This window comes from Eublepharis macularius, chromosome 1 (genome assembly GCF_028583425.1).
Source record: "Eublepharis macularius isolate TG4126 chromosome 1, MPM_Emac_v1.0, whole genome shotgun sequence".
Taxonomy (NCBI): Eukaryota; Metazoa; Chordata; class Lepidosauria; order Squamata; family Eublepharidae; genus Eublepharis; species Eublepharis macularius.
In genome coordinates, this window is record NC_072790.1 from 126395039 (window position 1) to 126422850 (window position 27812).

At 42.0% G+C, this 27812-nt stretch overlaps 1 protein-coding gene across 4 annotated transcripts in view; it reads left to right on the top strand.

Moving 5' to 3' along the window:
* Window positions 1–27812, top strand: part of STXBP5 (syntaxin binding protein 5) — a 374150-nt gene that overhangs the window by 192546 nt on the left and 153792 nt on the right. For all 4 annotated transcript variants that reach the window (XM_055002095.1, XM_055001852.1, XM_055001931.1 and 1 more), the window contains exon 8: window positions 27087–27210. In XM_055002095.1, the coding sequence (XP_054858070.1) occupies window positions 27087–27210 (124 nt within the window). The remainder of the gene's footprint in view (window positions 1–27086; window positions 27211–27812) is intronic.

The window sequence follows — 27812 nt, forward strand, 5'->3', positions numbered from 1 at the left end:
CTAGGTCTTCCGTGCAGGCACACATGCCCTCCCTCCTTCCCCGCTGACTCTCTTGGTACTTAACCTTGTAGGGGGCAGCTAAAGAGGAACTGAGGGTATGAGAGGGGCGCTCCGCCTCTTAGGAGCTGTTTTGGTGGGAAAGCGGCCGTGCATGCGCGTTTAGAGGTGAAAGCGCCCCCTAGTGGCTTAGAGCTATAAAAATCTCCAGTATCAGCAGGCCTGTGCATGCGCAGTCCCATGTGTGCCTGCACAGAAGACCTAGATGAACAACAGTTATGGTAAGTAAAACCTGTTTTTCATGCATGTCTTTTGTACAGGCACACATACCCTCCCCCCTGTCCTCCTGATGATTTTCAATACTTACCTGTTGGCTCGGCAGCTCAGCAGAAATTGAGGGTAAGGGGCACCATCTCCCAGAAGCACACTCAGTTTCGACAAGAAATGCTGCGCATTCACCCTGGAGAGACAGTCACTCCTAATCGATTTTAAAGTTACAAAATCTCACCATTCAGTAGGCCTGCGCATGCGCAGTCCCATGTGTGCCTGCACAGAAGACGTCAATGAACAACAGTTACTGGTAAGTGCAACTCTGTTTTCATTGTTGTTCTTCTGTGCAATCCCACCTTGGGGACTGTGCATGCGTGCAAGCCTGCCACTTAGAAGATTTTCCATAACTTCTTAAAGGCTCCCTTAGGGGCCGCTTCTCCAAGTCATATGGATACTTATTTTCCTGCCTAAACAGTCACTTGACTAATGGGAGGAGCGACCCCTTCAGCAGTTCTCTTTGAACCCCTGAAAGGAGAGGAACCTAGCTTATTTGCTCCATTCATTTAATATTCCTACTGATTAATATCGCTTCTTTGATCTCATCAGACTGTTTTCTGACTTCTCTTTGAATTTTGAACTGGCTATTGGCATTCTCGGTATTGTTTGAGTGATTTTTACTCTCTCACCATGTCTGGGCTCTTTTTAAGAACTGTGCCCAGTGCTCCACTAAAATGATGCACTTGGATCAACATGAGTTGTGTCTCCTCTGCCTTAGAGAAAGCCAAAAGGTCGGGGCCTTCTCCATTTGCCAACAATTCACACCCAAGGCAAGAAATGAGAGGTCCATAAGGCTTAAAACTTTCTTATGGGGGTGAGTGTTCTCCGGAGCTGACTCCTCAGCAACAAAATCATCTGCCAATAAGGAGCAGGCCTCAGTGCCAGATCCAAAAGAGGTACAGTCTTTACGATCACCCAGTTGAAATTTTTGGACTTTCTCTGTAGCATCATTATGTTCGGTGGCAAGATCAGACTCGACTTCTGCAAAGCCTAGCATTTTTTGCGCTTTTTTGGATCTGAGGCATTCCTCTGAACCTCCAGTTAAGAAGCCTGAAAAGACTAAGCATACATCCCGATCTGAGTTGAAATCGAGATCAGAGTCAAGGTCGAGGTTGGAGTCGAATCTGAGGTCAGACTCAAGACCTGCTAAGGATAAACCTCTGCAATGTCATGTGGAACCAGAACAAGTGATTTTGGTCCATCCTCAGACCCCATTGTCTCATTTGTGCTTTCTGGAGAGATTTATGTCAGAAGGTGAGCTGCATGAGGTTGATCCCCATTTGCCACAAGATCCAGTGGAGTGGAAGAGAGTTTAGCAGGGAGCTGGCACCTCCTTCAGATTCGAGGCCAACAGGACCTGACACTCTAGCACCCCCTCTTCAGAGTCGTCGTGGATCCAATAGCCAGCACTTACCAGATTTGAAGCACTTGATTGCTGAACAATATAAACATGCCTGTTGTGTCCATATCACTGCCGTTGGCCAGGGGCCCCAACAGTGTTCTAATATTCGGATCTGAGACCTTCAACATCCTTGGGAAGGGCATGGCTCCCTCCTCCATCGCCTGCCCAATTATAGCTTTATGATTCCAATGAACTCGTACTGATGCCATCTGAAGTTCCATCTGAAACGACATTGAATCCGTCTTCAGACAAAAATGTTGCCTCGTCTGCTGGGTCACCATTCAAAGATCTGAGGATCTACACTGGACAAACGGTGAGAATGGCCAAAGCCTTGGAACTAGAAGGCGCTGCTACTGCACCTGCAGCTTCCAGCAAACTCCTCAACAGGTTGTATAATGATGCCCGTGCATCAGTGGTGTTCTCTATACTGAGATGGCCTGGACGAAGTCATCCTTAAAACTTGGGAGAGACCTGCGGAATTTCCTGCAACATCCAAATATGTAGAATAGTGACAGTTCACCAATGAGTAGTGACATTCCATTGTAATAACAGAAACTGCTTCAATTTTATTATGAGTGGCTAATTTTTTGGAATATTTTTAAAAAGCTAATTAATATAACGTTTACCTGCCTGGGGAAGTCGGGAAAGCTCCCATTCTCCTGCCTTTCGCAAACTAGGAAAAACAATTATTCAAGAGGGCTTTCTACCCAGATTATAGAATTGTGTCCTAGTAAGTAGCTCAAAGAGATGCCTTGGTAGAGACAGGGACTGTATGCTATGCTATTGGGTACTGTCTACTGATGCAGATACATGCCTACTAGGGAGTTTCCGCATTGCTAAACATGCCATGTAAATTAGTTGAGTGTTGTTTCAAAAAGATTTTATCTCTATGTCTTCTCTGTTTAAACATCTGGCCCCTTCCTCTCAAATGACTGAAGAAGATCTGCGCCAGCTTGCAGGGTCACACTCCTCACCTCCTGACAAGGAAGGCAGAAAACTTGATTCCTTGGCAGGCACTAATATTCTGTCTCCACCCTGAACTTAAGAATTGTAACTATCAGACAATCATAGGAAGTTACCAACTCTATCTCTGGAAGAAGCTCAATAACTACATTATAGGACTCCCAGAAGACAAAAAGGCAATGGTGAAACTACTGCAGACAGAAGTGGTGCAGCTGTCTAAGCAGCAAATGAATGCGGTCCATCACATGGTGGAAACATCTGCTAAAGGTATGGGTGGCGCCATCTTGATGTGAAGGCATTCTTGGTTGTGGTCAGCAGCTCTGTCACTGGAAACAAATGCCCTTCGAGGGCTCATCCTTTTTTGCAGCAGGTATTAATTACTTGTTGTCACAGAATAAAAAGAACTGATAGACAGCAAAGTCCTTGGGAATAGTGCCTGGGGAACAACGTTATCTACAAACCTAGGTACTTCTCAAGGCAACAGTACCATCCTTACCAGTCATATTGCACGCCTTATAGGCAGCCATACCGTCCTCCCAAAACAGGAAACAAGGGTCTTATAGACTGAAGCAACAACAGCAGCAAGGAAGGACAACCAGTGTCCTTCAATAGATAAGAACATAAGAACATAAGCAAAGCCATGTTGGATCAGGCCAGTGGCCCATCCAGTCCAACATTCTGTCACACACAGTGGCTAGAAATCCAGTGCCATCTAAAGGACTGTCAGTGAGGCCAGGACACCAGAAGCCCTCCCACTGCCTTCCTTCCAGCACCAAGACAACAGAGCACCACCTCCCCACAAGAGAATACCATCTATCTCCTGTGGCTAATAGCCACTGATGGACCTCTGCTCCATATATTTGTCCAGTCCCCTCTTGAAGCTGGCAATGCTTGTAGCTGCCACCACCTCCTGTGGCAACGAATTCCATGTGTTTATCACCCTTTGTGTAAAGTAGTATTTTCTTCTATCTGTTCTAACCCGACTGCTCAATAATTTCATAGAGTGCCCACGAGTTCTTGTATTGTGAGAAAGGGAGAAAAACACATCTTTCTCTACCTTCTCTAACCCGTGCATTATCTTGTAAACCTCTATCATGTCTCCCCTCAGTCGTCTTTTCTCCAGGCTAAAGAGCCCCAAGCGCCTCAGTCTTTCCTCATAGGGAAAGTGTTCCAACCCTTTAATCATTTTAGTTGCCCTTCTCTGTACTTTTTCCAGTGCTATGATATCTTTTTTAAGGTGTGGCGACCAGAACTGTACACAGTACTCCAAATGAGGCCTCACCATCGATTTATACAGAGGCATTATGATACCGGCTGATTTGTTTTCAATCCCTTTCCTAATAACCCCTAGCATAGCATTAGCTTTTTTTATGGCAGTCGCACACTGTGCTGACGTTTTTAGTGAGTTATCTATCATGACTCCAAGATCTCTCTCTTGGTCAGTCTCCGCCAGTTCAGACCCCATCAACTTGTATTTATATTTTGGATTTTTGGTTCCAATGTGCATTACTTTGCACTTGGCTACATTGAACCTCATTTGCCACATGGATGCCCACTCTTCTAGCCTCGACAGATCCCTTTGGAGTGCCTCACAATCCTCTCTGGCTTTCACCACAACTCCAGAGGAGTTAGCCGTGTTCGTCTGTAGTAGCAAAATCAAAAAGAGTCCAGTAGCACCTTTAAGACTAACCAATTTTATTGTAGCATAAGCTTTCGAGAATCAAGTTCTACTGGACTCTTTTTGATTTTAGTGTCCTTCAAAACACTTTTGACTTGTTGCCGCCACCTCTAGCCCTGACTGCTCCTATTGAGATCAGCTGTCGGCTTATCTACTGGAGTGGGGGTTGATAACATCTGACTCTTGGGTCTTAACCATTATAAAAATGGTTATGTGTTAGACTTTGTGGCACCACATGATTGCATGTTGCCATCCAGTGCTGTAAACAATGTATTAAGGGAAATGGGAGACAAAATTCAGGCCCTTCTTCGGAAAGGTGCAATTGTAGAGGTCCAGGATGCAAATCTTATACCTGAGTTTTTCTTAGATTCTTTCTTGTACCAAAGAAGGATGGGGGCCTTCAACCCATTCTTGATTTAAGAGGTCTCAGCTGGTACCTCAAGACTTCAAAATTTAAAATGGTCACGTTGGTGCGATCTTGCCATTTCTGAACCCTAATGATTGGTTTGCTGTCCTAGGCCTCAAGGATACGTATGTGGCAATTAGAGATAACCACAGAAAATACCTTTCTTTTAAATACCTTGACACAGTTTTCCGTATAATGTACTGCCCTTTGGCCTTTCTACAGCATCCAGGGTATTTACCAAATGTATGTCTCCTGTTGTAGCACACCTAAGGGAGCAAGGCTTCTCTATTTTTCCATACCTGGATGATTAGCTAATCTCAGCGCCATCTAAAGAGCAGCTCCTAGACCACCTTTCACTAGGTGTGAAGACTTGTTTGAGTTTGGGATTGGTTATCAATTTTGGTAAATCTAAATTAGAAACCTCCCGAAACATAACCTATATTGGGGCAGTTTTTGACTGGCAAATTTTTGGCCAAAGTTATGAGAACTGTCCAAAAAGACATACATACAGCTGCTATTGGCCCTGGACATACTCAGCTGTGGGGAGGTGTATCACCACAACATCAGCTCTCTGCATTTGATACCATGGCGCATTCACACAGGGACCTAACTCTGTCCTTGGAGGTCCAAAGGGTTCTGCAAGGAGACAATAAACAAGGAGGTCCTATAAGGCCAATTGGAAATGTTTTCTCCATTGGACTCAGGCCAGAAACCTGTCAGCAGTAGATTACTCCTTACATACTATTATGGAGTATTTATTCATATTAAAGTCTGAGGGTTTCGCTTCAACGTCCCTAAAGGTTTACTTGGCGGCCATTTCGACCTTTCACAAGCAGGTTGAAGAGAAAACGGTGTTCTTACAACAAACCTGCCATCAGTTTCTGAAAGCAATGTTTAACCTACACCCACCTGTGTCACCCCCTGTCCCACAGTGGTCTCTCTCATTTGTCCTGTCCCAGCTTATGATGCCTCCATTTGAACTTGAGTTTCATATTGATCCTTACTTATTTGTGTGTTACGGGGGTACAAACAAGGATAAGCTTACATCTGTGCAAACAATCTCCAGGTAGATTGTGTCTACTATTTGAGCAGCATATCAGCAGGCTGTGTAGAATGTCCATTACATGTCAGGGCACACTCAACCAGGTCTCAAGCATCCTCTTCAGCCTTTTGAAGGGGTGTGCCTGTAATCCAGATTTGCAAAGTAGCTATGTGATCTTCCTCAGACACTTTTGTAAAGCACTATGTGGTAGATGTTGACACATCACAGGATGTAGCAATGGCAAGAGCTGTATTGCAATCACTGTCTAAATGGGAAAAAAGTGTAAGTTAACTACATATTGCCAGGTTACTGTGCAGATCTATAGCATTTTCCTAAAACTTTTCTGACTACGATGCACTGTGTTTCTGTCTAAAGTTAGTTCATCATACTTTTACAGTTGATGATGTTAATAAATGTTTTTTTGAGAGATTCACTCCGCCTCCTTATACTGTGGAAGCTTGGTAATCTCCCAATGTGGGACTGCACAGAAGAACGATGATGAAAACAGACTCAAAAGAAGCATAACAAACATAATACATCCCGATCAGACAGGCTTCGTGCCAAAGAGATATATGAAAGAAAACATGCGATTTGTAATTGATGCAATAGAACTAGAGGAGAAGAAAGGACATAAATTTGCATTTGTCTTTCTGGATGCTGAAAAAGCATTTGATAATCTCTCTTGGACTTTTTTGCAAAAAATAATACAAAAGTTATGCATTGGCCCTAAGTTTGAAAATTGGATAAAAGGAATTTATGCAAAGCAAAAAGCAAAGATTTTAATTAATGGAGTATTGACAGAAGAATTGCAAATAGAAAAGGGTACTAGACAAGGATGCCCGTTGTCACCACAAGTATTCATATTGGCAATGGAAATTCTTGCTCCCAAAATAAGGCAAGACCCTAAAATTAAAGGCCTAAAAATGGACAATAAAGAATTTAAACTAAAATGCTATGCAGGTGACGTGGTATTGATGATTTTGAAGCCGCAGGAGACAATACAGGATGTGATGAAACAGCTTTTGAAGTTCGGTGAATATTCAGGATTCAAAATTAACAAGAAAAAAACAAAAATTATTCCTAAATTTTTAACAAAGCATGAGGAAGAAAGAATCCAGGAAGTATCAGGCTGTGAGATAGCAGCAAACCCAGTGAAATATTTGGGCATCTATCTAATAAAACATAAAGACAATCCGTTTAGAGATAATTATGATACATTGTGGAGCAGAATTCAGAAAGATTTGGAAAGATGGTCCAAATTAAATTTGTCTTGGATTGGAAGGATTTTGGCGATTAAAATGAATGTTTTACTGAAAATTAATTTTTTGTTTCCAATGTTACCAATCAGCATAAAAGATAAGACATTGAAGGATTGGCAGAGACAAATTAATCAATTTATCTGGAACAGTAAAAAATGAAGAGTAAGATTCAAGGTATTACAAAATGAAACTTCCAGAGGAGGGTTGGCAGTCCCAAATATTAAACTATATTATGAAGCATCTGGTCTAGTTTGGATTACAGACTGGATAAGAAACCCCAAAGCTAGATTAATACGACTAGAAGCAGCGGACCTGACAGATGGACTACACAACCTCCTTTGGGTGGCAAAAAGATCAAGAAAGAAACAAGAAAGTCATGTTATAAAAGACAGCCTCATTCAAATTTGGGATTCAGTTAGAAGAAGAAGAAGCCCGTTGATATCGCCACTATTTTCACCAATTGATGTCTTTTGTGATAAGAATCAGAGAAGAGATAAAGATTTTATAACGTACCAAGATATGATAAACCCTCAAGGAAAGATAAAAACATGGCAAGAAATTCAAGATGAAGGGGAAAAAATACAATGGCTGATATATTTTCAGGCAGTTTCCAGAATACAAGAAGCCCAGAAGGAACTCAGAGGACAGTTAAGGAATCGTACCGACTTTGAGAAAATAATCATGCAGAAAAAAGAACACATCTTGGGGTCTAATATATAAACTTTTACTCCAATATGATACTGAACCAGAACAACTTAAAGTGTGCATGATAAAGTGGATGCAAAATTTTGGAGAAAAAATAATATTTCAACAGTGAGAGAATCTTTGGACCAAGGGCATAAAATTTACGGCAAGCCAAACATTAAGAGATAATTGGCACAAGATGTTCTTTAGATGGTACATTACACCAAAAGACCTCGAGAAAATGGACAAGAAATATGTGGGGTTATGTTGGAAATGTAAAGAAGCAGATGGTTCCTTCTATCACATGTGGTGGACTTGCCACAAAAGTAAGAACTTCTGGAAAGAAATACATGCTGAGATGCAAAGAATTTTAAAATTTGATTTTGCTATGAATCCACAAACTATGCTGTTGGAAATACTACCAGAAAATGTAGACAGAAAATTACATGCACTATTTAGATATTTATTGTCGGCGGCAAGGGTGGTATTTGCAACTAGATGGAAGGATGATGAATGCCCAACTAGGGAAATCTGGAGAGATAAGATGGCAGAATACGCAGCGATGGCAAAACTAACAAGCTATTTAAACAGAAGACCAATGAGAGAATTCGAAGAGAAATGGGGGGATTATTTTGCTTACAAAGGATAAAATACATAAAAATGTCTTAGTTTTAGAAACCTGAATAGATGGTATACTGATATATTGATATAGATTTGATATAAGGTTAGGATCTGATAAGATGAAATCGGTTAAATATTAGTGTTGAGGTAGAATGCATGATATGGACTTTGCCAAAATAGTTAAGTTAAATAGAAATAATATGTATAGAAGCATTAGACTACATTAAGATATAGTAGTAAGAATGTACATGGAGACTGCTTGTTTTGACCTTTAGTTGATCTAAAATTGAATACTGTGTAGGAAAAAGATCGTATTCAGTTTGAGAAGAGACACAGGAGTTGGAATAGGAGATGTAATATTGATGAACTCTGATTAAGGTATGTTTGTGCAGTCTGTTTTTTATTATAACAACTCTTGTAGTGCAAAATCTTATTGTTCCTCTGACCCTGTTATCCCCCCTTCTTCTTTTGTTGTACCCCTCTTTGTTCTGAAAATAAATAAATAAAAACACAGAGTTGCACATACCTGTAACTGTTATTCATCAAGTTTTTCTGTGCATGTACACATCCGTCCCTCCTGCCCTGCTGTGAACTCTCTGGTTAATCCAGTTGTAGCTTGTGGCAGCTCAGGAGAACTGAGGGAAAGGTGTTGCGCCTCCCATTGGTCACATGACCATTTAGGCAGGAAAACAGGTATCTGTGAGACTTGGGAAAAGCGGCCCCTAATGGAAGAAAATCTTCCTAGCGGTAGGCCTGTGCGCCTGCTCAGAACAACTCGATGAACAATAGTTACAGGTATGTTTAACCCTGTTTAATGATCAGGACTCCTTAGCTGCTTCTGTTTTAACAGAGATGATAAACCTGCACCTCTAAGCCCAGTGCTTTTGGAAGGCAGCTTTTTTTCTGTCGGTTCCATTTATGTCCACACTCCCTTTTTCCTTCCAGGGAATGGGGCTGGCTCTTCCCACAGTTCTCAGTCTCATTGCTGTAACATTCAGCAGTTATTTAGGAACATGCAGAGGGTCTTATTTAGTCAACAGGGAGAAACTTTATTCAGCAGAAACAAAGAAAAGAATACAAGGACTGTTTTCACATGTCTTGACATAGCACTAAACTCACAGAACAAGGGCGTCTTCGTGGCACAATTTCTGATGTCATCTTGCCACAAAAACGGAATCGTGGCACATTGACGTCAGAAATTGTGCCATGAAGATGCCCTTGTTCCGTGAGTTTAGTAGTGTGCTGAGACGTGAAAACGGCCCAGGTTTAGCTCAGGTGTTGCCTAGCAGTTCTTCAGCCAGTTTACACAGACATGAGTAAAACCTGGACTGGAACTACTCCAGATTTTAATATCCTGGGACTATCATAAAAACATGAAACAGAATCCACAGCATTATAGTTGCCACTGCTAGGAGAGAATTCTTATTGCAGTTGTATTCATCCTGCCTATGGGGTTATTCCTGTAGGACACCATTTCTAACAAGAGCCAGTTTGGTACAGCAGTTCCAGAATGCTATTGTGCTTGACAGACTTGCCTATGGCCTTGGACCCGGCATATTCTCTTGGACTGGCTTGCTTTGCAGGGTTGTTGTGTGTATAGAAAGGTATAAAATTTTATATCCACTTTAAGTCCCCACTGAGGCTGAAAGGTGAGGTTATGATCAATGTTCCCTCTAAGTGGTGCAGTGTTGTGAGCCAGAAATCCAATTTGTGAGCAGCAACTTGCAAGTTGTGAGCGCGCCTTTTCGAAAACCAGAGTCCATTTGATTAAAAGACTTTTGATTTAGGTTGTCTGAGGCATTGGTATTGGGTGCCATCAATATGTTGATGACACCCACTTAGGCATGTGGTTCTCAAAAGCTTATGCCTCAGTAAAGTTGATTAATCTTAAAGATGCTACTGGACTCTTTACTATTTTGCAACTACAGATTAACACAGCTAACTCCTCTGGATCTACGAAGAAGAAGAATTGTGCATCATCCAGCCCCGCAATGCACTCACTCTCTGGCTATTCCCTTCTACGTTTTATATAAAAAGGTGTTGTGAAGCATGCCTGTGTATGGCTCAGACACCATTTCTTTCCACATGCATCAGTGTATTGCCAGAGTTTTCTTTACATATTGGGCAGCGTCAGGCAGATGAGCTTCAGTGTTTCTCTTTGCCCACAAGCAAATCCTAAACAAAATGTGATGTGCAGTCATCCCTCCCCCTACCTCTGCTCTGTCTATTGGCAATTTCTCATTTCTTCTGTGGCCAGGTCTGCAGAAAGAAGAAGAAAGCTGGCTGAAGTTGCAGGGGGAGCACCTATTTAGCTTCCATCTGAGAGCTACTCATTGGAACAGCCTAGAACTGGCCTTTAGTCACCCTAGAGGCTTCATGGCTTTAAAACTCTTTCCTTTTCTCTTTGTGAGTTATGGTCATGGAATCTTTGAAATGAAATCAAAGCATAAAGTCAGCATTGAAGTCCTGCCTTCTCCTTGCTTGCCATTCTGTTTTATTACACTGCACTGCAATGATCTATTCTCCCCTGAAGATATAAGCAGAATGCCATTGATGTACAATAATACTGGTAAAACTGAGGCCTCAGCTCCCCACTCCCCATGGAGTAATTTAACTAGAGGATAGCCTGTTGTACCAGCCCGTGTAAAATTTCCAGATTCAGACCCTAGCTCTGCCATGAATTTTCCTTGCCATGTGACTGGGGAGTCAATCTTTTGTGTGCATGTAAAATAGATTTCCTCAGTCATGAATTTACACACACACAAAAAGAGTATTTCCCTACCTGGAGCTGGCAACCCTAGGAGTGTGAAACACCACCGCTGTCGTCTCCTCCTCCTCCTCTAGCGCCCGGCGCTGGGCCAGAGAGGCTGCTTGGTGGGCTGGTGAGAAATCGCATGGGTGCCTGCCACTACCACCGCTGCCTTCTCCTCCAGCATCGGGCCAAGGAGGATGCTCGGCAGGCCAGCGAAAGGCTGTGTGGATGACAACCATGGCTCCTCTTCCACCCCCGGCAACGGGCCTGGGAAAGGCTGTGCGGGTGCCCACTGCAGCTCCTTCCTCCAGAGTCTGGCGATGGGCCTGGGAAAGGCCATGCGGGCACCTACTGCAGCTCTTCCCCCAGAGCCTGGCGATGGGTCTGGGAAAGGCCATGTGGGAGCCTGCAGTGGCTCCTCCTTCAGAGCCCGGCGATGGGCCTGGGAAAGGCCGTGCAGGCGCCTGCTGCGGCTCTTCCCCCAGAGCCTGGCGAGGGGCCTGGGAAAGGCCATACAGGCGCTTGCTGCGGCTCCTCCTCCAGAGCCTGGTGAGGGGTCTGGGAAAGGCCATGTAGGCACCTGCCGTGGCTCCTCCAGAGCCCAGCAAGGGGCCTGGGAAAGGCTATGCGGGCATCTGCTGCAGCTCCTCCTCCAGCACCCAGCGCCTGCCATGCGCTGGAGCTTCTCAGCTGTGCGCTGACTTGTGACAATTCATGCACCATAGCGCAGGAGCGCATGTTGGTGGGAACCCTAGTTATGATCCTTTTACCATCCCCTTTGAAGGGGGAATGAAAAACGTTTTAACCCCATCCTGGGGCATAAAGGGAATTCGCCAAAATGTTATATATTTAGGCCACTGAACATCTCCAATATTAGATTGCATCTTTGTAGAATATGATAAAAAGGACTAACATTTATTTGCTATGAGGTTTTGTGAGTTCAGCTTACTCCTTCAAATATCTGTATGTTTCACCTCCTATAACTAGTGTATGTGATGAGACTATTCCTTTAATCTGGAGCTGGACTGCCCTAGTCCATGCTGGGAATTTTAAAAATGGGGGGCTAGTGGCTGTTACAGTGACTTCACACAGAGACTAAATTCAGTCAAGATAGACACTCTAGGGGGAGGAACAGGCTTGCTGTCAAATCCTATAAATTCATTTGCCTATCCTTTCTGATGATTTACTCTATAACAGAAAGTAAAAATTCAGTGGTCTGCTGCCTTGTCCACCATTCAGTTTTCTTACCATTCTTTTCACACCTGTGTTGCTTTGTGAGCTCAAAATACCCAAAGTCTTTCCCATGTCTCCTCTCAGGGGAGGTTGCCTGTTCTCCCATTAATTGAACTATTCAGTTCAGTATTTCCCCTGAGACTGAAAAAAGGGTGTTTTTCTGAGTGCTCCTTATTTTTTAAGGAGGACAGATGGAAAAGCCTATTTTAGGTCCAGGTCATCTAATTTTATGTATTGTAGTCTTTACAGTTGTGCTTGGTTGTCTCATTCACATGTATCTCTTTCCATGCAGCAGAGATTCTCTCTGTTGTTGGGGGTGCAGACTGCTGGTGGCAAAATTCCAAAATCTTGGATGCTTATGAAATGCATGACAAATAGGGTATCCCACTTGAGACTACAATATAATTTTTCCCTCCGGCCTATTGATGGTTACAGGCCCTTTCCAGGTCAACCCAGGTCTTCTGCACAATGACTTTGTCATACTACTGCTGCTACTTTCATCCAGTGTACTAGACGTGGATTTACTTGCTTTGTGTTTTGTTTTACTGCAAGTGCTCCATGTCATGGCAATACCTTGCAGTAATGTTTCCTCAACTAATTAGTGCCAAATCCTAGATACTCTGATTGGAGACATGGGTTATTTGGTGTGTGATGGTTCATGGCCTACCCTTTTGTTTGCTCCATTCCTGCCAGGGACCCCCGTCACTGGAGAATGCTCTTGCTAATCCACTTGCAAAATAATCTGTTTTCATGTTTTATCTCCTGGTGGTTTTTTTGCTGCACATACTGTTCTACTAACAGCACAAGGTTCATTGATGGTTCATATTGTCTGTCCTTTCTTTGACCTCATCATGCCTGCTTCACAGTTTTCATTATTGTGTGGATCTGCTATGTTTTCACTCCTGCTGATGGCTTTGGCAGTTTTGGTCAGCAGCTTTTCCTGCACTATAGCAGTAGTCTCTGGTTTGTTTTTTTTTTCTGACTGGCAATTTCTGCTCCTTGCACCACTAAGCGGGTAAGAGTTTCTACTAAGGCTATAGCAGGACTTGGATCTTTCTTCTTGTGCTTCTTGTGCTACACCAGTTAGGTGTAGTGGTTAAGAGCGCAGGACTGTAATCTGGAGAACCGGGTTTGATTCCTCACTTGAAGCCAGCTGGGTGACCTTGTGTCAGTCATAGTTTCTAGGAGCTCTCTCAGCCCCACCCACCTCACAGGGTGTTTTGTTGTGTGGATAATAATGACATACTTTGTAAACTGCTCTGAGTGGATGTTAAGTCATCCTGAAGAGCAGTATATAAATTGAATGTTATGCTGTTGACTGCGTTTGGGACTGAAACCCTCTAAAGTTTGCTCTTCTTTGTTGGAGCTCCAAAACATTTAAAGTAGGGGTGTAACTACTTGTTCACTTTTTGCAGTTCCCTGGTGCTTCATTTTTAGTGTACAGCACTTCCACCTGTGGAATGAAGATACTGTGAATTTCTCACCAATATTTCCCCCCTCCCCATTCATAGAGTTTCACAATGTTAATGTGTCTAGTGCCCTGTCCAGGAATCCCTGGACTACACTATATTGGTTGTATTATCATTTTAACACTTTTAATATTAGTTGTATTATAATTTTAACAATATATTAACACTATATTGGTTGTATTATCATTTAGTCTCCAAGAGAAACCTGGCAGTATCCCTGCACGACCCTTCCTTCGTGGTTTGGCAGAGGCTTTCATACTTTCCCTCGAGTGCATGACTGTTCAATGCCCTTTACCTGGAACACCAACCAGAGCGCTGTTTTTTTCCTTGCTGCAATCCTGCTTGTACTTTGGCAGGGACACTTTTAGAGAGCTCTGAGCTTCTTTAAAAGTACATCTAGGTTAATATCAATAATACACTAAACATCTGTTGGGAAGATGGTCCTCCATAATATCTTACTTTGAAAACTTCACCCCCACCTCCTTTAGTAAGTGAGCTTGCTACTCTCCCACTATTGACTGTGCAGAAACCATGAAGATGAAGATTGAGTGGTCTTATGTGCAGGCACACATCTCTCCATCCTGCCCTACTGTGAACTCTCTGGAACCCTATTTTCTGGGGGGTCTCCAGCAGGAGCATGGACAGAACTGGTGGAATTGCACCTCTCCTCCTGGTCATGTAATGTTTTTGCTGGGAAAGCACCAAAGGAAGGAGGGGTACTTGTAGACTTCTAGAAAGCTTCTCCATGGCTGACCTGCACGTGCACAGTCCCAATGTGTGCCTGCACAGAAGACCAACTGATGAACAGCAGTTATAAGTAAGTGCAATGCTGTTTTCCTCCAGAAGGTTTTTTTAGAAGAAATGGTAATTGAACTTCAGTCTGATCTTTGCATTTAAACATAGGAAGCTTGACTGTAGAACATGTTTGATCAGTTTGCAGTATCTGTATTCATAAGAGTCTTGAGAGGTAGATTAGACTGAGAGAAAGTTACTGACCCAGAGTCATCCAGTTTTCTGCATGATGACTATGAATTTGAACCTAGGATTCCCATGTCAGACACCGATTCTTAACTGTGCATCAGAAGTACAAAAAAAAAGTACATCCCTTTTAACACTCAACGCTACATCAGATGTATGTCTCTTTGTTAGCTGTAACCACACTATTTCAAAATAATTTTTAGAAGTTATAAGTGAACAGCTAGTTGATGGTGAATAAATAAAATGTAGGGCAATTTTAAAATTTTGGTTAATTTATCTTAATATGATAAAACTTCACATCCTGGAGGAGACGCTGACACAGTAGCCTGGTCCCAGCCGGAATGTTTATGGAACAAAATAGTGAGTGTGATTGTAGTTAAGGACATATTGTAAATATGTAATATTTACATATTTAAATTGTCAACATTTTGGTTAACAGTAAACAAAAACAACTTATTGTATAAGTTGTACACATAACAACTTTTAAGAAATAATTGATATGAATTTAAGAATATTATTTCTTCACAGAGGATACAGACAGCTATACCCTATTTTAGGGGAAAGAAATAACATAACACAAAAAAACTGCAGGTTAAACTGTGGAACTGTAACATATATTCTGCAACTGGCTCTCTATTAATGTAAATGTGTTTTTGAAACACACATTGGGTTCATAATACCAAACCATCCCATTGTAAATTAGGTGCAGTAAAACAAAAATCCTGACAGCTGATATTCATTAGGGTGTATGTGACTTTTACTATTGCATTTTGTATTCCCCTTCTCTGCTAAAAGAACAGCCTTTGAAATTAAAATTGTCATCAGAACAATTACAATCCCACATGCAATTTTATTGAAATCATCGTGGCTACCAATAAAGTAAATAATTCTCAGCATGTTTAATCAGAATAATATCTAACCGAGGAGACCAACTTTTAATTCTTATATATTTTGCTGGTAACCATGAGAACTCCAAAACAAGGAGCATAATAGAGATTTAAGGCAGCATTCAGTAAAAGAGAGAAAATATTTTCCTTTTTTAGGGCATCTCATGACAAGAGTCTTCAGTCCATTCAGGAGGCAGATGCCTATTTTTGGTGTGTGATGCCCTCTGCAGTACCCCAAGACTGGAATTTGTCCTACACCCAAAGGTTAGTGAGTATTATTAGGTTAGGAGTTCATAGCACTGAAGTTAATCTTTAGTATCCTGATCTAAGCATACATGCAATCCTCAGGATTAGATTGAAGAAGTTGTTTTCACGCAAGATTTTCTAGCTTCTCATACTGTCAGAGAAAACCTTAATGTAATAATCAGTCCATTAATACAAACTGGAGCTTTGCTCAGACATGAAACATGATTTTAAAAGAGAGCAATACATGTAGAATACCTCTCATCGTCACACTCATAACATAAGTTTGCAGATGCTAAAATATTTGGTCCTATAATCCTACGATGATTACAAATTATGGGTTAGGAAATAGTAACGCAATTTAGAAGAAGATGATTCTCCACTTTTAAAGGCTAACAAGAGAGGAGGAACTGTGAAAACTTGTAGAGGGAAGAAAAAGCACCTTTCCTCACCAACTCTCCTAGGATTAAAGCTCATTGCATCCTTCTCCTAGCTGCCGCCACCATCTTGGTTGCCTGACCTCTGCCAATTTTTACACATCATTTTTGGGTTTCTGTGGCAACTACAAATACTGGCTTAGTTCTGGCAATTTGCTTTTTCAGTGACTGCATTAGTAAAATTTGGGGGTGGGGGTTCATCACAAAATTAGTCTTTCTTCTGAAACTCAGAATTTTTAGCAAATTTGGGAATTTCCCTATGTTTGCTGACCCTTACATCCACTGGCTGGTCCCATTGTGAGGATGTGGTTATCAACATGAGAAAGAGCTCATTACTATTACATATGTTACACCACATCTCTGGAGAGGTAGCATAAAAAATTTATAAATAACTAGAGAACAGAATATATAAAAGTAGCACAGAAATCAATACTTTGAAGAACAAACATAAAAGATAGTGTTTAGGGACTACTGAGGGCCAAGCTACAAGTGATGAATGACACTTGAATGGCAAGTGTATTTCTCTCTGTTCACTTGCCCTCCACTTGCACTCAACTTGATCCACTTGCCGTTCAAGTGTCATTCGTCACTTGTAGTGTGGCCCTGACTTACGTTTTCCCTAATATATGTGTGTGGTGAGGAAGGAGCTAGTTGGAGGTGGAGAAAGATACCTTTATCACTGATTTTCACTTCAGTTTGAATATCTCTAGGAAACATTTATAGTGTACAGCAGGGATAGAGTCCAGTGGCACCTTAGAGACCAACAAGATTTTCAGGGTATAAGCTTTTGAGAGTCAGATCTCCTTTCCTCAGTCATCGAATGACACCTGTCTGAAGCAGGGAACTCTGACTCTCCAAAGCTTACACCCTGAACATCTTGTTGGTCTCTAAGGTGCCACTGGACTCAAATTCTATGGCAGATGAACACTCACCTAAAACTATTTATGGTATATATGAGTCATAGATCTGTTTTTGTTTTCTGCCATTATGAAGCAATGAAACTTTTATACTAATTAATTGGTTTTTTGTTTAAAATAAATTAACCTCCCTTTCCATATAACTGAAGTCCAAGATGGTTTAAAAAGATTAAAAACCAGAACACAAATAGAGCCAGATTAAAATATTAAGCATTCCAATTCAGAAACTATAGCTTGAAAATCTATAAGCTGTCTGCAGTGAAAGCTTCTAAAAGGCATTAGTAAAGAAAGTAGTTTAGGTCTACTGTCTAAAAGAATTATGTATTTTAATAAATTTTCTTCCAGTAAAACACACATCCTACAGTAAATTACAAAAAGTATGTAAAAACCATTGCTGCAGCAAATGGGTAAGAGAAAAAATAAGAGCTTAGTAAAACAAAAATAGCTGTGCAGCAGGTAAAATAAACCAACAGAAATCTGCACCACTAAATGTAAACCAAAAAACCTGTTGAAAAAAGTAGTCTTCAATTAACTGGTTTCGATTTGGCGTCTTGTTTTTCATTTTAGATGGGCTTTGAAGCCTCGGTGCAGTTTTGGGCTTTCAAACATTTTAACCTCAAAATTTGTGGCGTTCCTAGATAATCAAGAATAATTCTGTTCCACAGATCTAAATTTTTACTGAAGCTGCAAAAAGGCAGAAAATCTCCAAGCCCATAAAGGCAGAACTATGATATTTTCAGGTTTCCCATAAATGCTTATTTGAGCTGTAGGCCCCAATAATTGCTAGCTGGACTATTGTTTTTTAATGTCCAACCTTTGGATTCAATTTCATACACCCTGGTTCTAATTCCCCAGTATGCCATCATGCTCACTGTATCATCTTTGGCTAACCATTCTCTCAGAAACCTTTACAGTTTTGTTGTAAGGATAAAACAGAGAAAGGGAAACGATGTATACCACCCTGAGCTTCTCCCACCCTCCCACTTACAGACATTCTCACCATATCAGAAAACCTAAGTGTTGGGGCAAGTGTATCTCAACACACCACTCAATGAGGAGATACCTGCTTTCAATCGTTAATCTTCCTCAGATACTTTTCTTGGTTTTGCCTGTATGAGCAGTATTTAGTAGTACAAAGATCAGTGATGGAAGTATTCATCTTGCTGTAATGCATCTGTGTTCCTTCTGTTTCCCCTCCCTGGTTAGAGGATTGGACTAGGACAAAGGATATGGAGACCCAGGTTTGGAGACCCACTCTGCCACAGCAGCTTGGTTTGGGCCAGTAATTCTTTCTCAGCCTTCACTAGCTCACATATTAGGATAAAATGGAGGAGAGTAGAAGAATCATAGAATTATAGGGTTGAAAGGTACGTCTAGAGTCATCTAGTCAAACCCCCCTGCACAGTACAGGAAATTCACAACTACCCCCCCCCCCCGGACTGCCCGAGTGACCCCTGCTCCATGCCCAAAAGATGGCAAAACACCTCCAGGATCCCTAGTCAAACTGGCCTGAGGAAAATTGCTACCTGACCCCAAGGTGGTGATCGGCATTACTCTGGGCATGTAAGAAGGCCACAAGAACTAAGCACTGATGTAACCCATTCTGCCCTCTCCCTCATAATCTGCCCAAGTTCACAGATGGCCATCTAGCCTCTGCTTAAAAACCTCCAAAGAAGGAGAGCCCACCACCTCCCAAGGAAGCTGTTCCACTGAGGGACCACTCTAACTATAAGGAAGTTCTTCCTAATGTTTAGCCGAAAGCTTTTTTGATTTATTTTCAAGCCATTGGTTCTGATCCGACCTTCGGAGGCAATGGAAAACTACTCTGCAAGTACTTGAAGATGGTTATCATAATCACCTCTCAGTAATCTCCTCTCCTCTCCAGGCTAAACATTTCAAGCTCCTTCAACCTTTCCTCATAGGATTTAGTCTTCATACCCCTCACCATCTTCATTGCTCTCCTCTGGACACATTCCAGCTTGTCTATATTCTTTTAAAATTGTTGTGCCCAAAACTGAACACAATTCTCTAGGCGAGGTCTAACCAGAGCAGAGTCAAGCAATATCATCACTTCTTGTGATCTAGACTCTATGCTTCTGTTTATACATCCCAAAGCCGCATTTGCTTTTTTAGCTACCATATCACACTGTTGACTCATATTCAGTGTATGGTCTACTAAAACCACTAGATCCTTTTCGCACATACTTCTGCCAAGACAAGTCTCCCCCATCCTATAATTATGCATTTGATTTTTCCTTCCTAAATGCAGAACTTTGCATTTATCTCTGTTGAAATTCATTTTATTTATTTTAGCCCAGTTTTATAGCATTTCAAGATCATCCTGTATCCTTAATCTGTCTTTGACCATATTTGCTACCCCTCCCAATTGAGTATCATCTACAAATTTAATAAGCATTCCCTCTGTTTCTTCATCCAAATCATTTATAAAAATGTTGAACAGAACAGGTCCCAAGACTGATCCCTGAGTACAAAAGTCTAAGCCACTTTGGATCCCCATTAGGGAGAAAAATGAGGTATAAATATCTTAAATAGTAATATTTGGAATGCATTAATATCTTCATGAAGCCTTTCCAGTGCCATGAAATATATATCAATGTAGAACAAAATTTGAGTCCAGTAGCACCTTAGAAGACTTTGAAAAATTTTGTTGGTCTCTGAGGTGCTACTGGACTTGAATTTTGTTCTGCTATATCCAAGGATGACATTTCTGCTTAGCCTGGACAAAGGCCTCTTCCCCCCCACCTCAAGTGCTGGGCGTGACAATGACAGTGCTGCCCAACGCAGTGTCCCTGATGTGGAGGAAAGATGGCACCACACCAGTTTACCCACCAACATCTTCAGGGGAGCAGCAGGCTACAGTGGGCAAGAGTCAAGTGGCCAAGCAAGGGTGGCTCCAACCTGCATCAACAAAATGCAGCCCCTGCCTGAGGCAGCCTCGTGATGTGGGCATGGGCCCCCTCACATGGCCAGCTGGGAACATAGAAGGCTGCTCTCAGACTGGCTCCCCAGACAGCCTTAGGCTGCCAGCCCCCTCACAGGATCAATCAGATGGCTGGGCGGGGCTGGAAACCTCTGGAGGTGGAGGCAGGTGGGGCAAAGGGTGTGGCTTCCCTCAGGGATTGGCCCACACCCTGGGGATGGTTTTAGGGATGTGGGGCGAGGGATAAAGGGGATAAAAGAAGTGCTTCAGAGATGGACTGGGGAAGTCCCAGAGAGAGAGAGGGAGAGAGAAAAAGAGTTCTCCGGGGGAGAGACAGAGGCGTGGGGTGACATAACCCCACTCTATAAACTCCATTCTAAGACCCAAAGGAACCCTCAGGGAAGGGCCAGCAGAATGACAGACAGTCAAAGTCTGACCCAGAGGCACCTGAGGCAGCAAATAGTACAAACTAATATGGCTACTTGATACTAAGAGGGTTAGCCATGCTAGTCTGTTTGTAGCAGTGTAAAAGAGCAGTAGCGTCTATAAGACTAATAAAAATAGTGGTAGGGTATGAGCTTTCATGAGCCTCTTTTCCACCTGATACCAGTGGACTCTTGCTCTTTTCCACCTGATACCAGTGTATAAAGTCTGCTATCAAAGTTTACTGATCATGTATCAATGAAATACAGTGTTTGAGACAAGGTATATTGATAGAGGCAAAAGAAGTATGTGTGTGGAAAGTGCTGACAAATCACAGCTGACTTATAGCGATCCCGTGGAGTTTACATAACAGGTGGTTTGCTGATGCCTGCCTCTGCGTAGTGGCATGGACTTCTTTGGTGGTCTCCCATTTAAGAACTAACCAAGACAAATGTTGCTTAGCTTCCTAGATTGGGATTGGGCTAGCATGGGCCATCAAGGTCCAGGCAAATGGAAGGTTATTTAGTCAGATCTGAAGGAGTGACAGAAAACTACATAACTTCAATGGAGCAAAAGAAAACTAGAATGAAACCATGCTTTACAAGAAATATCTCAGGTGTTGTAGGAAATCCATAATTACCTAATTGTGAAGAAGAGAATAAATTTATAGTGATAGTCTATATTTGCTAATTTTGTTTCTTACTAGTATATTGGAGAAGGGTAGTGCGTAAATAATACTATAGCTGGAATAATCAAGGCTGATAGCTAATCTCACTGAATTTTTTTTTCGCAGTGTCTTTGGTATATCAAATATTGCTAGTTTAGAAGTATTGAAATAGTTTCACCATTTCACATGGACTATCATAGTAACAAAGTATATTGTACATTTATTATTTTTTTAAAACTGTGCTTGGGGACCCTCTATTCCTTAAAAACTTATCAAGGATTCATCATTGAGAAGATCAGTAAGCTGTCTGTCTTGTACTCCCAGTTTCCATCTGCTGTGTGCAGTCAGGGGGATGTCTGTGCGTTCTAGGATGCAATCTCAGTCAGCTAGGACAGTAGTACATCAAAGTATATCTGGCTAATATTTCAAATATGTACCCTAGAAAATTTCCCAGAAATCCCCTGAAATGTACAGGAGTTATATGACAGACATAGAACAGGGCTCCTGGTTAGACAAATTGATGTTAAAAAAGATTTCTGGAGTAGAATATTTAAAAACATCAAGCTTGCCTGGTAATGTATTAGAAATGGCATCTGTCCATAGATTAATTTTATGAAACTGAATTTTTATAAACAAAGTATTCCACAGAAAATAAAGCACTAGAAAATTTTCCATCCTACATCTGTGAACAACACAAGTGTATTATAGGAATAGATGCTAAATTAGGCATTAGATAGCTTTACCTATGAACAATATTTATCCCTCTTTAGTGCATCTATAAATTACCCATTGGTTGTTGTGGGTTTTCCAGGCTGTATTGCCGTGGTCTTGGCATTGTAGTTCCTGACGTTTCGCCAGCAGCTGTGGCTGGCATCTTCAGAGGTGTAGCACCAAAAGACAGAGATCTCTCAGTGTCACAGTGTGGAAAAGATGTTGGCAGGTCATTTGTATCTACTCAGGAGGGGTGGGGTTGAGCTGAGTCATCCTGTAAGAGTTTCCCAGGGTGTGGAATGCTAATGGCGGGAGGCTTCACTGTATCCTGAGGAGGTTCTTTTGCATATGGATTGGTGCTTGATGTGCTAATCTTCTCTGCAGGGCTATTGTCGAGTATAGAGTGTTTTGTTAGCCTGGTGTTTTTCAGAACTGGAAACCATGCTCTGTTCATTCTTAAGGTTTCTTCTTTCCTGTTGAAGTTTTGCTTATGCTTGTGAATTTCAATGGTTTCCCTGTGCAGTCTTGACAAAGTAGTTGGAAGTGTTGTCCAGTATTTTGGTGTCCTGGAATAAGATACTGTGCCCTGTTTGAGTTAGGCTATGTTCAGCCACTGCTGATTTTTCAGGTTGTCCAAGTCTGCAGTGTCTTTCATGTTCTTTTATTCTTGTCTGGATGCTACGCTTTGTGGTCCCGATGTAAACTTGTCCACAGCTGCAGGGTATACGGTATACTCCTGCTTCCCACCAGCAATATAACACACAAGGAGAGAAATGCCATCAAGACCCTCAATGCAGATCCAGACATCATCATTCTACCAGTTGATAAAGGCAATGCTACAGTGATCATGAAAACAGAGGAATACAAAAAGAAGATTAAGGAACTCCTGGACCCCTCCACCTACAAAAAACTAAAACGAGATCCCACCTGCAAAATCACCAGGCTAACAAATGCGCTGATCAAGAATTCCTCACTACATCCTGACACGCACAGAAAACTATGCAAGACAGAAGCACAGCCACCCAGACTATATGGACTCCTTAAAATACATAAGGATTCAGTCCCACTCCGACCCATTGCGAGTGCCATTGGTTCACCGACATATGAGTTAGCTAGACATCTGGCCGATCTCCTGCAGGACCACATCGGGAAAACCTCGTCTTACATCAAAGATTCAGCAGATTTCATCAACAAAATCAGTTCTCTGAAACTCAATCCACAAGACATACTTGTCAGTTTTGATGTTGTATCCCTGTTTACCAAGGTTCCAGTAAAAGACACTATTGCACTTATTAATCAGATTTTCCCAGAGGATGTAACAGCCTTATTCCATCATTGTCTGACAACCAGTTACTTCCAATGGGATAAAGAATTCTATGAACAGATGGATGGGGTGGCCATGGGGAGCCCTCTCAGCCCAGTTATAGCAAACTTCTACATGGAACATTTTGAAAAAACAGCTCTAGAATCAGCACCCCACAAACCTAGTGTATGGTTCCAGTTTGTGGATGATACATTTATCATTTGGAGCCATGGGGAGGAAGAATTGATGGGGTTTTTGAATCATCTCAACAACATCCACCGGAACATACAATTCACAATGGAGAAAGAAATCGAGGGAAAACTCCCATTTCTGGATACCTTGGTCATCCGTAAAACAAACTTTCAGTTAGGTCACAAGGTCTACAGGAAACCAACTCACACTGATCGGTACTTACACAAAAACTCCAATCACCACCCCCGATAGAAAAGAGGCATAATGAAAACATTAGTGGATCGCGCAAGACGGATATGTGAGCCGCACTTTCTCAATGAGGAAATTAATCATCTAAACCACGCACTTCAGGCAAATGGCTACTCCAGAAATGAAATCCGAAGAGCAATCAAACCCAGGATGAATCAAACAACCAAGGAAAAACAGTCTCCTACAGGAAAAGTGTTTTTGCCATATATCAAAGGAATTACTGATCAGATGGGAAAGCTTATGAAAAAGCATAACCTTCAAGCAGTATTCAGACCCACCCGAAAAATACAACAGATGATACGATCAGCAAAAGACAGTAGAGACCCCCTCACCTCCGCAGGAGTATACCGTATACCCTGCAGCTGTGGACAAGTTTACATCGGGACCACAAAGCGTAGCATCCAGACAAGAATAAAAGAACATGAAAGACACTGCAGACTTGGACAACCTGAAAAATCAGCAGTGGCTGAACATAGCCTAACTCAAACAGGGCACAGTATCTTATTCCAGGACACCAAAATACTGGACAACACTTCCAACTACTTTGTCAAGACTGCACAGGGAAGCCATTGAAATTCACAAGCATAAGCAAAACTTCAACAGGAAAGAAGAAACCTTAAGAATGAACAGAGCATGGTTTCCAGTTCTGAAAAACACCAGGCTAACAAAACACTCTATACTCGACAATAGCCCTGCAGAGAAGATTAGCACATCAAGCACCAATCCATATGCAAAAGAACCTCCTCAGGATACAGTGAAGCCTCCCGCCATTAGCATTCCACACCCTGGGAAACTCTTACAGGATGACTCAGCTCAACCCCACCCCTCCTGAGTAGATACAAATGACCTGCCAACATCTTTTCCACACTGTGACACTGAGAGATCTCTGTCTTTAGGTGCTACACCTCTGAAGATGCCAGCCACAGCTGCTGGCGAAATGTCAGGAACTACAATGCCAAGACCACGGCAATACAGCCCGGAAAACCCACAACAACCATCGTTCTCCGGCCGTGAAAGCCTTCGACAATAAATTACCCATTCTTTCCCAAGTTATGGAAATTTCAGTGGTATTAGCCACTGAGGTTTGTCAGTGGGTCTCTGGTAGGTCTTTCCATAGTTACTGGCCATGGGAACTGAAGGGAACCTCCACATTCAGGGGCTGCAAAACTGTGAGCACCAGTGCCAGAGGGTAACATCAGCCTCTCTGCCCTGTTTGCCCTCCAGAGTAACTGGTTTGCTATTGTGTGACAGGATGCAGGACTAGATGAACCACTCATCTGATCTAGCAGAGCTCTTCTTATGTTCTTCTTAAAGGTGGTTGCTTTAGTTGTTTCAGCTCACACCACAATTTTACCACATCTTATGAAGCAAGGTTAGCTAGCGTGTGTTCTTTCTCTTTATATATGCATGCATGCATGTATGTATATACATATGTATCATTTTAGACTCGCAAAGAGTTTCTCTTCTAAAAATTTGCTAGGAGCTTGACATATGATCACATAACAAAGTTGTAATTTGCATATCAAATGTTGGCAATAAATGCTAACAATAAAAATATAAAAAACTGTGTGCATGTTATGTTTATGGTAGCAGAATAATAAATTATATTTTGCAGGAACAAAAAAGCATCCCAAGCCATTACATTATTGAAGTTATATGAACCTTTTAATCAACACTATAGGCAAATACACCATGCTAGAGCTGAAGGTTCTGATCTTTAGTATGTATCCACAACAAAAATCGATACAGGAATAAGACAGTCTTATTGAGTTAGTTATAAGAGTAACAGCAACTACATTACAAGGACAGTGGATTAAAGATCTGATAGGTAACATTTTTGGTTAAGTTATGCTGTCTGGTTAACAATGTAAAAAGAGTTTATATTCCAACTAAGGGTGCGCTCCCCGAAAATATTCAGGTTTCCCTCTTTGGGAATCCCCCCTGCTGGCTGCCAGCTGATAGTTTAAAGAGACGTCCTTCTTGCAATCAGCAGAGCCCTTTAAACACCCCAAACCCCACAAACCCCAGCCACACTCCTCACTCCCCAGCCCCAGCCCTCCATCCTCCAGCCACTTGAAACAAGGGAGACTTTGAAGGGAAGGAGGATCTCTGCGTGGCTTGCCGTGCCGAGATCCTCCTTCCCTTCAAAGTCCCCCTCCCTCCTCCAGCCGGTTGGAACCGGGAGACTTTGAAGGGAAGGAGGATCTTGGCACGGCTTGTAAGCCAAGCCAAGAGCTTCCTTCTCTTCAACGTCCTCCTCTCCCTCCTCCACCTGGTTGGAATGGAGGAGACTTTGAAGGGAAGGAGGATCTCGGCGTGGCTTGCCACACCAAGATCCTCCTTCCCTTCAAAGTCCCCCTCCCTCCTCCAGCTGGTTGGAACAGGAAGACTTTGAAGGGAATGGGGAAGGAGGAATGGAGGAGACTTTGAAGGGAAGGAGGCTTGCAAGCCGCGCTGAGATCCTCCTTCCCTTCAATGTTTCTCCTGTTCCAACTGGCTGGAGGAGGGAGGGGGAATTTGAAGGGAAAGAGGATCTCAGCGACGGCAAGCCACACTGAGATCCTCCTTCCCTTCAAAGTACTCAGCTGCTTGTTGGAAACCCCGACAAACAGCTGATCTGTGGTTTAAATGTCCTTCTCCCTCCTGCTGCATGGAGATGGACATTTCAAGTCCTTGCCCTGAAGCTATACAGATAGCTTCGAGAATCTTTGATTCGGGGTTTCTGAAACGGCCCAGATATGCTGGGGCCGTTTCGGAAATCCTGAATCTTAACAAATTGGGTCTGATTCGGGTATTTTTCCCGAATCAGAAACCTGAAGCGCACATCCCTAATTTCAACTGGGTTGCTGGGGCTGATGTGTAATTAAATTACAACCATATGTTCCTTTTATTATTTGCATGCAGTTTAAAATCTGAAACCCCACATCTCATTTGTGTTTATATTAGAAAAAGATTTGCAAATAGATCATTTCCCCCCTCATTTGTACACGTATACTATCGAGTTGCATTTTGTATACAACCATTTTTATTTAACGCATTTTATATACAACACTTAATTTTTATTTAATAGCTTTAAATACAGTGATGGTGAACTAGCTATTCAGGTTCCCCCCCCCTTTTTTCTTTTTTTAGCCAGATTTTAACTGCTGCTCCCCAGACCACAGTCCCTGTTGACTTGTTCAGATCACCCGCTGGCTTCTGTGTTGCTGGAGTAATTTTCACTGCTTTATCTGTCATAGTATGTTGTTTTTCATTGTTGTTTCTGTTATACCATGAATACATTGGGGTTTTTTTTCTGTGTGCAGGCAATCCATTCTGTAGCTTGGCATCATGAAGGAAAGCAATTTATTTGTAGCCATTCGGATGGCACTTTGACTATATGGAATGTAAAGAATCCTACCAAGCCATTGCAGACAATCACTCCACATGGTAAGTGCAAACTATTCTTACACATAACATGTAAAAAATATAAAATACAATGCACATCCATTTTGAAATCACCTAATTCACTTTCACAATCATATTTATTTTTTCCTTTTTTTCTGGCTGCTTTCCTCCAGATCATCAGCCTTCATGCAAGTTATTAATAGTAATTAAGTGCTGTCAAGTCAAAACTGACTCATGGTGACCCCCTCATGGGGTTTTCAAAGCAAGAGATAAGAAGAGGTGGTTTGCCATTGAGCTCGTCTCCATACCAGCCAGCTCTTCCTTGGTGGTATCCCACCCAAGTACTAACGCCAACCCTGCTTAGCTTACAAGTTCTGACAAACTCAAGCTAGACTGGGCTAATCAAGCAAAACAAAAGAGGAACCTTCCACTTTGTTCTTTGTTATCAGACTGGGCTAATCAGGCTGGTATTCATGCAAGTTAAATGTGCTTAAAACCATAAACTCCTACAAAACATTTCAAGGGACTGTTATAAATATGGTCTTTTGTACTTGGTTAAGCAATGTCATAACAATTATGAACAGCAATAGAAAAAAATGACGGTAGTGAAGATTATGATGGGTGGTGCTGATACTTAGGGAACT